Here is a 14552-nt window from a genome sequence, read left to right as displayed (position 1 = left end):
AAGTTAAAAAATTGTAAACGTATATATGATACAAAACAAAATAAATACAAATTAATACATACCCTGCAAAAAATCAGTAAAAAACTTGAAAACATCTCTTTGTGCATCCAAAATATAATAACAAATCCTTCCTGACTGGATTAAATTGTGTTATTTGAGTAATATTAAGCATAAAATTGAAAAATAAAGGGTAAAACTTGACGAAACACACTTCGTGTGTACAAAATTTAATTCAAAACACATTTAAATTGTGTTATTTGAGTAAACTAGAGAATAATCCTGTAAACTTGGAAAATATATCTGTGTGTGTGTGTGTGTGTGTGTGTGTGTGTGTGGATGTGGGTGTGTGAGTGCGTGTGTGTCCAAAATGTAATAAAAAAAACACGTTCAAATCGTGTTATTTGAGTAAATATTAGGCTAAACTTGTGAAATAAACAAATAAAAGTTGAGAACACACACTTTGTGTGTCGAAAATATAACTAAAAATCTTTCCTGAACAGATTGAATTGTGTTATTTTAGTAAAAATAAGCCTAAACTTGTGAAATAAACAGATAGAAGTTGAGAACACACAATTTGTGTGTCGAAAATGTAACTAAAAGTCTTTCCTGAACAGATTGAATTGTATTATTTTGGTAATAATAAGCCTAAACTTGTGAAATAAAATGCCAGAACTTGACTAAGCGCACTTTGTGTATCGAAAATGTAACTAAAAATATTTCCTGAACAAATTGAATTGTGTTATTTTGGTAAAATAATAAGTTAAAAGTTGACAAGACACACTTTGTGAGTCCAAAATTTAATAAAAAATGTTGCCTGAATAGTACAAATAGTGTTATTTTGGTAAAAAATTAACATAAAGTTGTATAATAATAAGTTAAAAGTTGAAAAATGTCTGTGAGTCCAAAATTTAATAAAAAATGTTGCCTGAATAGTACAAATAGTGTTATTTTGGTAAAAAATTAACATAAAGTTGTATAATAATAAGTTAAAAGTTGAAAAAATGTCTTTGTGAGTCCAAAATTTAATAAAAAATGTTGCCTGAATAGTATAAATAGTGTTATTTTGGTAAAAAAATTAATATAAAGTTGTAAAATAATAAATTAAAAGTTGAAAAAATATCTTTGTGAGTCCAAAATTTAATAAAAAATGTTGCCTGAAAGGACAAATAGTGTTATTTTGGTAAAATAAAAATAAGCTGGGAAAATGTTTGACATAAAGTCAAAGTTTGGTAAAAAATAAACTCAATATTATGTTAAATAGCACACAGTAACATAAATTTACTACCTAAATCAATAATCAAACGGTCCTAGGTTCGTTACCCCGTGATAAAAGCAAATAATGAAAACTGTAGACCCAGTCCCTGATAGCTCTCCGTTCTTCATAGTACAGCTAAAAAAACCCTTACGCTTCGTTCTCCTTGTTCAAGGTAAAATTCTCGCTCCAATCTAATTGGGTATCCAAAAATCCTTTTTTCTTGTGTTCTCGGTAACTTTCGCTTACTTAGACAGAAACCTGTTCTAACATGCAAGCGTTCTAGCCTAAAACGACGCGCTAAAGCGTCCTGTGCCTTGGGGCAACCCTGAGCTGAATATTAATTGGCGGCGGAAACCGGTTCTACAAGCGACGCATAGCTTCAGAGATTTGACCCTTGCTGCGCATTCGCAGACATCCTTTGTTGTCTGGTTCAATCCCTCCCCTGCCCTACAGTATTGCATAGCTTTCCCCTGTTCTTGCGTTATAGTTGACCTTGGAAAAAAAAAAACCGGTTCTGAAAATCTACCGACGCGTTCTCTGATTGGTCAATCGGGTTCTTTCTTTGTTCTGACGTTCTGACGTCATTTGACCTTGATCGCTCATCTCCTAAATTCCTTTCTCGTCTACCCTCAGAGCGGAGTTCACCCTTGTCTGTCTGGCATCAGACTCAGCTCACACGTTATACATAGTTCGTCTCCGCTCAATATATTACATGCCATATAACAGTATTACATAGTGCACTATATTTATTACCGTTACATATCGCGGGTTCGAGTACCGGGACCGTCTTCTTTCGTACCATTACCACCGTTCATAGCGGTTCATAAACCATAGAAAACTTATTTTCAATACTATAAACATTAATATTAACATTTTATACTTTACATACTTTGCAGTAATGAATATAAAAACATATGCATAGCGTTTAGTACCTCTAATTACCTTCTATATACATATTTTTCATAAAATAAATAATTATATATTCATAAAAGTTATAAATAAGCAAATACATAAATGTAAAGTATTCTAAGTACGTGCAAATTAGTTCTAAGTACATGCGAATTAATTAAAACCAGTGCAAATTAGTTATAAGTACGTGCAAATTAATTGCGAATATTAAATAGCGACCGAGTTTATCTCAGATACCATCTACTCCTCTCCCACGGTTCGAAACTATGACCACAAAATATTGTCTTATTTTTAAAATTTACGCCAAATATGGTTTCACTCGTCTCTTTCTCAAGGCGTTCCATTGCCTCTCCGATGGCGTCGTGGTAACGTCTTCGACATGTAATCAAAGGCTTCCGAATTCAATACCAGATAGAGGAACATTTGGTTCGGATCCCACTTTAATCTGTAGGTCCAGTGCATAAACTGGACTTAAAGAATTAACGTGTGGCATGTGGCCTATGATGAGAACCATCATTTCAGTGAACCTTCTTGACAATGACTAGTATCACTCGAAAAATATTTTCTTACGAGTAGATCTTGTTAAGAAGCCAGTTGCTGAAATGTTCTTCTTGAGGCCACGTAGCACCCAGCTGTTGTTTGGTGTTGCTGGGGCATGAGTCATGCTATCAATACTCAATCCTTCCCGAGAACTCAGATCCACCAGACAAACTTAAGCGAATAATTTAGTATTATTTGGGTTGCATAAACAACAGACTTTAAGACGTTACGAAATTCTAGATCCCGTGGCCCAGGTAATTCTTTCTCCGACTGTACAAGACTCCGAGTAAGAAGCTTCGATTATCTTTTGAGTGTCAATGAATAGGAAGTACCAGGTATAAGCGTAACAGAGGAACATAACGTCAAACAAGGACGAGAGGTGGAGAGTTTATGGATTAATTTGTGATGAAATGGAAACTTTAGATTTATTGTGTTCCTGCTTCTAAATCAAGATTGGGTAGAGTAAGATTTCATTGAATAAACTAGACCTGCATATTAAATGTCATTATTTCACTTCATTTAATTTCAATTTCCTTTATTGAAGGGCAAGGTTCAGCCTGCGGTTGTTCTACCATCAGTAAAATAGAAATAGAAATGTACTTTAAATGAAGAGGTGAGTCCATATCTTCATTGTTTGTCATCAGAAGTCCTGGTTACATTATCTTTGAGATAAAATATATCATAGCTTATTGTGGACATCGTCCTTTACTTTTTTGTCTTTTCCTTAGCCTAGACAGCAAAGCATAGAATCATGGAGATCCAAGGAAAATTGGCGCTGGTTACGGGAGGAGCTTCGGGAATCGGTTTGGCTACAGTCAAGGAGCTACTCAAACAGGGGGCTAAGGTAAGAGATTCATTAAAACGTTTAGCTGATACACGGATGCATCCAGAGTGCACACCAGTTGACACTGTGCGAATTAAGCTTTTAGTTTTGGGTTGGATGCTCACTCAGATTTGTGATTTCACTTTGGGAGTTAGGTTTTTTGGGTATGGAAATTTGTATATGTTAACAGTTAATAAACTAAACTATTGCCTTGTGGCTGCAAGTACCTTAGAACATTGGTTCTAACTTAAGCCATTAAATTGTTCTGATAACAGTTACACATAGTTTGGAACACTTAGTATATTTACATTCTAAGAAAGCCGAAACTCATACACCAAAAGAGCTATCGAACTTGTAACACCGTAGACTTGACCAAATGTATATTGCTAAGTTGAAACATAATGTCCATCTGACCTACTTACAAGTTTCTTGTGAACCATTCCATGCATGTATGCATGCATGTAAAATGTCAAGAGGAAAACAGCTTGATGTTGTCTCGGCTCGGTGAGGTTGGTCAGTTGTAGAATGGTGTCCTATAATGAGCAATTCTACATACTTTTCGGCAGGGAAATCTTTGATGACTGGACCATTAATGGACACGAATGAGTTTTCAATTGTGTTTTATACATAGTTAAGAAATGATTATATTATTTGAATCTCATTTTCGTTGAGGGGGACAAAAACATCCCTGGCAGAGATAAAAATAATTTTCTTTTGCAGAGGATACAATTTTTGATGGGAGGGTAAATTCTCGGCACCCCCCCCCCCCGTTAATTCACACACTGCCAGTTGAATAACAGCTGGGTAGCATGTCACCGGACTCAGTCATATGAACGTTTCATGAATTTTCTATTCTCATTCATCTTTGGCGGATTATGTCGCATACTTTCGCTATAAACTATTAAAATCTGAAAGAATGCGGTTCGCTGTAAATATAAGAGCTCATTATTTGATCATTTTATTCAGTATGCTTAATAATTACTTTTAATTAGACCGGAAAGTTCTTAAGAATTTAATTTATTTCATAAGTGTGTTTAGGTGTTATGTAGGTATTTTGTGTGTGACCTATGTGAGTTCTAAATTCTTCCATTTTTATGGATTTGAATTATTAGCTGTTTCGCTAGACAGAAGTGTTGCTGGTGAGCCTTCCAGTGGACTTCTCCATCATTATGTAAGGGCCTATAAAAGGAAAGGCAGAAAAGGGCTCAATACAAAAAAATTGGTCGAGTACTGCAAGGCAAGCTGAGGATACATTTTACCAGAGGAGAGCCTGGGATAGTCTTTTCTTTAAACTTTTCTGGCACAGTTTCTTGGAACTAGAAGAATATATTTCTTAAACTCGGTTCCAGTGGTGTGAATGGCCAGTCGTTAATTGGTGGAAAAGGGGTGTATTCTTGATATGCGAACTCTTTCAATTAGAGCCCAAAATTATCTCCTTTTTTGTAAATATTATGGGTTGTAGTAGAAGGAACCTCTAACGTATGTTATATTGAATGAATCTCTAAAGCAGGGTGCGAAATGCTAGAGGGGGGACGGGGGGATTTCCCCCTCACCAACAATCTTGGCCTCAAAAATCCCCCCCACCAAAAAATTCCGGGGGGAGAGTTTTTGTTATAACAAACGAAGGATAAGCAATTACTTTTAATTTCAAATATACTTTACTAAAAATAATATCGAAAACACACACAAATTAGTGTAGTTGTGATTATTTAATGCTTTCTCTCTCAAGAGATCATTAACAAATCTACATCAAATCCGAATACACAATAAAAGTAAAACAAGAATGCAAGAAAATAATATCTATGAAATGTAATTGATTTATATTAACATGAAGCACAAACTAAACAAAAACGTACACATAATAAAACCACTTCAACTATTTCGTAATTTATTAACATCATTAACCAGTGAGTAAAGGAATTATCTGCTATACAATATCTGATATGTATAAAAGTAACAAAATAATTTCCTTTGTGTAATTAATAATAATAATAATATATTTTAATTGAGTAATTTATTTTTAATAACATTACAAATATGTATATCGTATAATTTACACATATGTTTGTGGGAGAGGGCGGTTTGTAGATTAAGAACTTTCTCCCCCCACCAGTTTTCAATGATTTCGCACCCTGCCCTTAGCAATGAGATTAGAAACTTGGGGCACTCTTGTTATATTTTCTTTCAATTTTTAATCTAAAGTCGAAGTGGAATATGTTATCAGGAGCAAGTTAAATTTATTGTCAAATAAATACCTACTCCAGTACTAATGTTATTCATTTGTTGGAAGATAATATAAGGAACAAGCATCAGAATAGGATACAGTTTACTACAATGGAAATCACTCGAAAGAGTTATGTTTTATTAATGCGAGACTTGCGATAGAGCACAAATGTTTGATATCAGGCCTTGCAGTTGACAAAGAAACACGCATATCATCCTCAAGGTTATGCAGTTTATTTCTTGCTTTTGATGTTATTGCTCGCACAAATATGAAGTTTGAATGAGCAAAGGTACGTGCATTGTTTTCTTCACTAGGTTAGGATACTCCTCTGCCAGTCCAAGCCAAAAAACAGCCCCCAATGCCTCACTCTTGGTGAACTTAACTTAATGAGAGTGTAACCATTGCAGATATCAATGAATTTATCATCTTCACAAGCTGTGAAATCAATTTCGTTCGCACTGTCTGCGAAATCAAGAGGTGGCACAATCCAGTCGAGATTCTCGGTGGAAAATGTTGGAAAGTACATATCGATCAGTGTCACCATCTGTTGCGCATCAGAATAATATTTATTTTGCCTACTTCCCAAAAATATTTTCTTCCCATTTCTTTCGTTTATCCCTAAAATATCTCCCGGCGTCCCGGATGGGAATCACTGCTCTAAAGAATCACTTAATACAGAATACACTTAATCACGTGCTACAGTAGAATTACAAAGAAACAATCCTTAATGATATCGCCTACTGGTGGCTTTCTCACATTTGTTTCGTTTGGGGAGAAAATTATTTTTTTGCCTCGCTGCGGCAAACTAGCCATGTAATAATGTTCTTTATGAATAAAGAAATAAAAATATTATGTCAATCCAATGAAATTTCTGAATGTTTTAGGTTCTTTTCTGTGACGTAAACGAGAAGCAAGGAGAACAAGAGGCCAAGGCGTTGCGAGAACAACACAAGACAAAAAATGTGATCTTCAAGAAGTGTGACATCACAAAGAAGGAAGAATTTGAAGGTTAGTACCTTGAAACTGAGCTTAACAGCTGGAACTGGCTTTTCATATTTTATAATGGGTCTCTCAAAAAAATATTCATGGTTTCGTAACCCTGAAGATTCTTATAGCGAACTACAAGATTTACCGGCTTACAAGTCTGCAGCCACTTTCAAATAAAAGGACTTCCTAAGTTTTGCAGAAAGTTGTGTACACTCCTTCATTTGATTGGCTCCACAGTCTGTCCGAAGGGAAACAAAGATAATGTACAGTTTTCCCAATGAAATGATTCGTAATGTCAGCTGAAATTCGATACGACCTGCGTGGTTGCAAATGTACAGGATAAAAATTGCCTGTTTGAGAGTTGCTGAAGAGTAGGCTATAGATACACCGAAACTTCAGCCGGTATTTGAAATTACCAGCTACCGGTACTGGTAATTCAGTACACAGAAAAATCAGTATTTCAATATCCTCTGTATTTTCAGTATCTTCAATATTTGAGTGTTTCCCTCTTGGATGTGCCACTACCTGCCTGGCATTCCTAAATCCGAAGGTTTACTGCCAGAACAACAAATGTGTTCTACCTGTCCCTAAGCTGGGCAGAGAGTCTCGCCAATGCGATCGTCGCCTTATAATCAAAGGGTGCTGCGTTCGATACCAGTTGGAGGAACATATTGGTTCGGATCCCACTTTGAAGTATAGGACCAGTCCTGATTAGCCTATCTGTGCATAAAGTGCTCCCTTCTGTTTTACCGTTTCTGGTTGCATATCTTTCAGACGCCCAACTTTCTACGCTCTGTTCTGGGGGTTGCGAGAGATGGCGAAATGCAAAAGTCGCACTTGTTTTGTTCTCATGCTTGTCCACCCCTGCAAGTCTTGTGGCTTCAACAGCTTCCCTTGTTATAACAGCGCCAAAACATCTGAAACCTCGTAAAATATGTGAACTACAGGCTTTTCTGTGACTTTAACTAGCGACACTGCTCCCATGCAAGGGTTACAAATGAAGTCGTGGATCTATAGACAATGTCAATCCACTCTTGACCATCTTTACCAATTTTCTTCAGGTCCATCTTAATATTGCCATTCCATTCTTGTCTTGACCTTCCCACAGGTCTCTTGTCATCAGTTTGCCCAACAAGAACCCTTGTAAACTTTTATATACTCCCACATGTGTGTTCCATATTCAGGATTTAAGAGCCACTACCCACCTAGGACTTGTGTGACAAAGAACTTCTTTGAGAGTTCGCCTGCAGGGGTTTTCATTGTGAACTTGAACAGCCCAACATCATACTTTACTGACATTACACATTCATGACCATAAAAAGCCTTCATTCTCTGATGAATGTCAATTGGGGGACACATTTTCTCCAGTTAGAAACTCGGTCGCCACACGCAGTTTCAGATGCACCGACATAGTATGGTTGCATGCTGCCATTTTCCTCGCTCTAGCTCAGCAACCCCTGGTGATAGAAGTTTGAAACTTGAAATGGAGAAGGGGGAAAGTCTGAAACGTACAATGCATGGTTACTCAAAATCCAAAATGTCTTTACACAGTCACAAAAAAATAGGAGGCATTACTTTTCAGCATGCCCTCGTAGATCGACATTGTGAACATGATAGGTTTGCAACCTGAAATTATTCTAAACAGGGTGATATTTGAATGGGGAAGAGGGTAAATTCCCCCATCTGGTTTATGCATCTTCTCTCCTCTTGTCAATTGGGGGGAGGGTTCTATTGTATAATTTATCAATTACTCGAATTTTTCAGATTTTGATTCTGTGACATAGAATTGTTGTAGAATTAGGTTACACACATTCACAGACATGTAAAATAATCACTCTTTTCGAAGATTGTTTAAAGGATAGTTAACACTTCTCTTTTGGGCAATGGGAGGGGCTTCAACCTCAAAAGCTACCCTCTTGACTTCGCATATGCACTCAACCAATCACTCAAATAGATAGTACAAGCCCCTTGATCCCCGGACAGAAATATTGAATTGATTGAATTATGTGAAGTTCAATAATATTGTCTGTATATTTTCAGATTGTTTCAAGAAAGCTGTTTCGGAGTTTGGTGGTCTGGATATTTTGTTCAACAATGCTGGAATTATGGACGAGATATCCTGGGAAAAGATGTATGATATCAATATTGTAAGTGACTTCTTAAAGTGTAGTTTTTATTTTATTGGATATATTCACTGTGGTCAATGCACAGGGGTCTTCCTCTCCGCACAACAGTCTTGCTATCTTGTTCTGACGTCAGACGAGGAATGCCTATTACGTTAGGCCTGTTAGGTTAGGTTCCATTATCATAAATACAATGAAAAATTATTATTTAGGATCAGAGAACTAAACCTAGATAGCCTAACCTGACAACGTAGGCATCTAGCATAAAATTATAAAGCTCTCTACCGTGACGTCAGAACACAAGGTTGCTCAAGTGTTGTGCGATAAGTGAGACCAGTCAGAGGTCTATCGGAACCGATTCGTCAATTGTAATGAATTGGTTTCTATTGGAAAGTATGTTACTGACCCACAACTCTTGAAAAAGTGATAAACAAACAAAACACTGTACAGATCGACTTCGTTGATCAAAAGATTGCTCATTTTTTTCAATAAGAATAACCATGAAAATTCCATATTGCAAAACAAGAACTTATGTAAGCATTTGTTCCAACTACTAGCTGCTTTAAGGTTGAGTTGGTTCTTAAGAAAGAGTTATTCTTAGGTATTTATTAAGATAAATTTGACTTCAGTAGTATGCATTCGAATTCAGTTCAAGTGTGCTGTTTTTCCAATGAAATGTGGTGTCAAGAATTAAACTACCTATGCTTTGAGTCAATAAATGAATTTATAACATATTTATTCTACAATATATATATATATATATATATATATTTATTATATAATATATATTGAATATTGAATATTATATATATATATATAAACTTACAATTACATACAGTTCATCAATTGGAAATTGTCTTGATTTTCCAATTTGTTTCAGTCGAGATTCCGATTGAAACCAATACATTCCGATACATGTATTAGGGATCCGATAGAATCTGATTTATTCCAATTGAAACCAATTCAATCTGAGTAGTTCTTCAACTTTGAAAGAAAATGCGAGAATTTATGTTGTAATACAGATTGCTTTCAGCTTGGTGTGAACCAATATGTTTGAACAATGCCTTCTTCCTTCAAAACAGGGTTCAAAATTATTTTTCATTGTTATTTATATTTCAACATGGCCTATGTAAACCATAAACATATGTGATATATACATCCAGAATATATGCAGACAATACATGTAGAGAAAGTTTTATAGTCTGTGTTCTCTCAAAACGTGCCTCCCTAATGGCGCAGTGGTAGCATCATCACCTTGAAATCAAGGGGTCCCGGGTTTGATATCCGGTGGAAGCATCGGATCCTACTTTAGTCCCGATTAGCCTTACTGTGAATAAAGTGGACTTATAACACCAACTCATTCAATAAAAAAGTAACAACATTGCTATTTCTTCCACAGAGAGGAACAACCACTGGGATTTTGCTAGGGATGAAGTACTTAGGAAAGGACAAACTTGGAAAAGGAGGCGTGATTGTAAACACAGCATCTGTGGCTGGTCTAATGGCATTTTCTGTTGGCCCAATGTACTGTGCCACCAAACATGCAATTATTGGACTTAGCAGATCGTTTGGAGTAAGTAACTACTAGAGGTCATAATTTTGTGTAAGTGCATTTGTAAACAACTCATACACATGGACATGCAAGCCAAGCCAAGTACACATCCCTGAATATTGGCATTGTTGATTTCAAATTAGAAATTGTTAAAAATTTGAAGCCATTAATCAAACCTGATACTGCATATGCATAATGATTAATACGCCGAACTGAACATAATAAGTTTTATTTCTCTTCTTAGTTGGCACCTGTGGAAGCCACAGAACAAAAGAAATTAAGTCGCTTCACAGACCATCACACTATGAAAAATTAACGTGAACATATTTTAGTATGACAATGTTTGGAAACAAAACATTTTAACACTTCCCCTTACTCAAATATGCATACATACATATGACCATAATTATGTTAAACCTAACTGTGATACATAATTGTCATGCACAGTTTTAGATACAGATTTCGTTAATAAATCTATAATCATATCATTCGTTGGTTGATAAACCAAATGAAAATCTCCTTGTTGAACAGCATCTCTAATATAATGATGTCGTACATCAATGTGTTTTGTTCGCCTATGGTGTTGAGAATTTTCAACAATTTTATGAGCATTTAAATTATCATTAAAAATTGTAATTGGCACCTTAATATCCATCATCTCTGATAACAAATTTTTCATGAATTGTGCCTCTTTAGCAGCATCACCCAAACTATAATCCTCTGCCTCGGTACTTGAGTAAGCAACGGCTCTTTGTTTCCTTGATTCCCAATTTACAATTGAACCTCCAAATTTTACAAGACCACTGTATGATTTACAATCTACCAAATCATTAGCCCAGTCAGCAACTGTGTACAGTCACGGACACTTCTGGGTTGTAACGACCCTATTGAAGAAGCACTGAAGCAAGCCATCCATGTCTGACCACCAAGCGCCTTGTGACTAGACAACCCAACCAACATTGCAATTCTGCGGCTTGTATACCAGTCACGGGTATACATCTCTGTAAATTGAGCAGTGTTGCCAAAGAGAAATACGAGATGAAGATTGTCGATCGTAATGTCTCGTGTTCTCAACATGGAATAATAGTCGGTCCACGTTACGTTCCATTATTTAATGTTGTTTGGGAACGAACGTGACGAACTGGGTTTATATTTTCACACCTTGCATTACAGTAAATTCCATATTTTACAATTATATTAATGCTTTGAACGAAATAATACCCAGAAAAACACCGAACACACGTGCACACCACTCTTCTCACACACAAAGTTAAGTTTTAACTTCCAAGTGAATGTCCAAATAACAGTAAATGGAGAAGCACGATGTGCGAAACATGGGACTATTCACAGAAAGAATGCGTCTATTTTTGACATACGTGGTTTCTATTAATAGACAATGAAACAATTATGAGAGAAATTAAGATGCATTTTCGTCTTCAAGTGTTGAGGAAGGAAACAGACTGACTGGAAAAAAAAAACAATGTGTTATTGATAGAGTGTTGGTTAGCGTACGGATCTTTCATCAGTGAGGTCTAGGTTCGATCCCCACCAAGGACAATTTTTAAAATTCTTTTCTATTAGTGAAGAAGTATGTAATATTGTTTTCTAGGCATTTTGACGAAAGGATACAAATCAAATTTGTTCGTTTAATCTCTATTTTCATTCTTCTAATAAGTTCTCTATCACAAGGGGATATAGAGATTCTCTATCTAGGCGATAGATATCTTCTCAATGGTTCCGTAGCTACGATTCTCCAGTCCCTTCCACCCACTTGTCTCATTTATTTACTTTATTCATATCAACTCACGAAATACCATGAATCTAACGAAAACACACAGATATAGTTAGAACAAGAAACACACCTCGCGTCGAAGGTTCCAGACTCGAGTACTGGCTCTTTTGCGAGGGTGATTATTCCTGTGTGTGTGTTTATCATCTTTGTCTAAAAAAATATTCCTCATTATTTCCGTGATTAACCTAGGGAGAGACCAAAGCGACTGAAATAACAAAAGTACAGAAAATGCAAGACACATCTGCCTAGGCATGTTATACCTTGGGAATTAGCAATATGAAAATTAACTTGCGTTTCAGTCGACTACTTGCGAAAGAGTTTCGTGTTGTCTCGTTTGGAGTGTTGGTTATCGTGTCGGACTAGCATGCGCGCAACCCGAGTTCGAGCACAGTGAAAGGGAAGTTTTTTTTTTGTCTAATTTCATCGAATCTTATTTATAAAACTAAGGTTTCTGCAAAACCTTTTGAATTGCATGCCACTTCGTATGTCGGTAATCTGAAAGCAGCAAAGATGAAAATTTGATGTTCCGAAGCGACGATGTATTTGTGTATGTGTTGAAAAAACGCAGTTATTTATTAGCGAAAAGCATGCAGCCACGTGATCATTGAGAACGCTTTCTAGTTGTCAGTGCTGATATGGCAGTAGCTACAGTCTGTCAACACACACCAACTTTCACGTTCCCCGTAAAATGAATAACTTTCCACGTTTCAAAATCATGAGTGCTGTCTAAAGCAATACTTTGATACTTGCGTTTGCATGTTCGAATCTAAAGTAATACTATTTTTTTTCCCCCAGCAAATGACATTGAAACCATTAATAACTGTTTGCAATGTGATATTGATATCATATATGGAAAGAATAAAAATGGAGAATTTCGCTTAAAACAACTTATAAATATATTAAATTATGTGGATACCTGATCTGAAACTTACGATGCACGATCAGAGAGCCTGAATGTTGCATTGAAAACTGCAGAGAACAATGACTGACTTATGAACAGTGAAAGGTTTTTCCATGCTCCAATGGGATTGTATTTATAACTATAAATTAACAAGGCAGAAGTACACAGGTTGGTATGATGAACTAAATTGTAAACTAAAAGTTTTAATTGAAGAAACAAAACACGTTCACGGTTAAAAATAGGGCATTCAATTTCAGGCACATTGCACTAACTGAAAGACTATTTTCAAAATTAATAGTATCACTCGTTTTTCACCTTTTTCTCAGTTGTCACACATGTCAATTTGCTCTATATTCTCTGTATTCTCATTGGGACAAACACACACATCCATGCCCGAACCGAGTATTGGTAAGTTTGATACGCGGTTTAGGCACAAGTGATTGGAATCCCACTTTAAAAACTATAGATCCAGTTTTCTTACTGTGCATAAAGTGGACTTGAAAAGAAAATAAAATGGAGGAAAAGCGCTTGAACGTTTCGATGAGTTCCAAGTGCCGTGATGAGGCGAAGCTATCACATGATTTTCAAGTGTTCAAGTGGCCCTGTGGCAGCGGATAAGTTTCACGTAAAGAAGACTTTGGGTTCGATTCCAGTTTTATTGCCCTATTTTCTTTTTAAATAACTCGAGCAACTAATTATTGCATTTTATTTAATAAATTATTGGAGTAAAGGTTAAATACATTTTTACTTTATTTTTGTGTGCAAATCTTTACCGTTTTAAATTTTATTTGTGAAAATTATTTTTTACGATAGCTTTTTCACATTTCTCATCATTTTACAAACATACTCAATAAAATGTTATGCCTGGCGAAAAGTATATATTTCTTTTGAGAAAATGATCCAAAAAAATATTTATAATACTATTCACAAGAAATTATTGTAATCGTTTGGAAAACAAAATTCAATTCAAAATTCAACAATTCGCACAGCAAATAAAATAAGAATCTTCGCAATAAATAAATTGAAATATATAGTCGCTCCAGTTAAGAAAAAATTGGAGGCAATTAAACGGTAATCGTACCCAGTATCTCCTGCATGTCAAACTAACACGCTACCACCCCACCACCTGGTCTTCTGTCAGTCGGACAATATAATCGTCTTGTGAGTAACGCTTGCTAAGTTTCTAATCTTTGAAGCTCTTGTAATTTTTGTTGTGTGTCACGGAGTTATGTTTACTGCAACATTTGAGTACACAATCCAAACATACGTAAATTTTATACACAGAAAACATGGGTTTTGTGCACATAATTACGGAGCATGCGCTCTGTCAAGGACTAGAAGGAACCTCGCAAAAGTTACCGAAGCTTCTCTGCGGTGCTGACAGTTGGCGCCGGAGTCACGTGGTATCTTCTTATCAGTAGACATGACCTTGTGCCTGCAGAACCA

General features: G+C 35.9%; 1 protein-coding gene across 2 annotated transcripts in view; it reads left to right on the top strand.

Annotated features, from left to right (window-relative positions):
- LOC146004746 (15-hydroxyprostaglandin dehydrogenase [NAD(+)]-like) overlaps positions 1 to 14552 on the top strand; it is a 224800-nt gene that overhangs the window by 188406 nt on the left and 21842 nt on the right. For both annotated transcript variants that reach the window (XM_083143717.1, XM_083143718.1), the window contains exons 2-5: positions 3433 to 3548; positions 6636 to 6759; positions 8779 to 8885; positions 10261 to 10434. In XM_083143717.1, the coding sequence (XP_082999843.1) occupies positions 3456 to 3548; positions 6636 to 6759; positions 8779 to 8885; positions 10261 to 10434 (498 nt within the window). In that variant the 5' untranslated portion in view covers positions 3433 to 3455. The remainder of the gene's footprint in view (positions 1 to 3432; positions 3549 to 6635; positions 6760 to 8778; positions 8886 to 10260; positions 10435 to 14552) is intronic.

Source organism: Lepisma saccharinum, chromosome 22, assembly GCF_977018435.1.
Source record: "Lepisma saccharinum chromosome 22, izLepSacc3.1, whole genome shotgun sequence".
Classification (NCBI taxonomy): domain Eukaryota; kingdom Metazoa; phylum Arthropoda; class Insecta; order Zygentoma; family Lepismatidae; genus Lepisma; species Lepisma saccharinum.
This window is presented reverse-complemented; position numbering and strand designations above follow the sequence as displayed.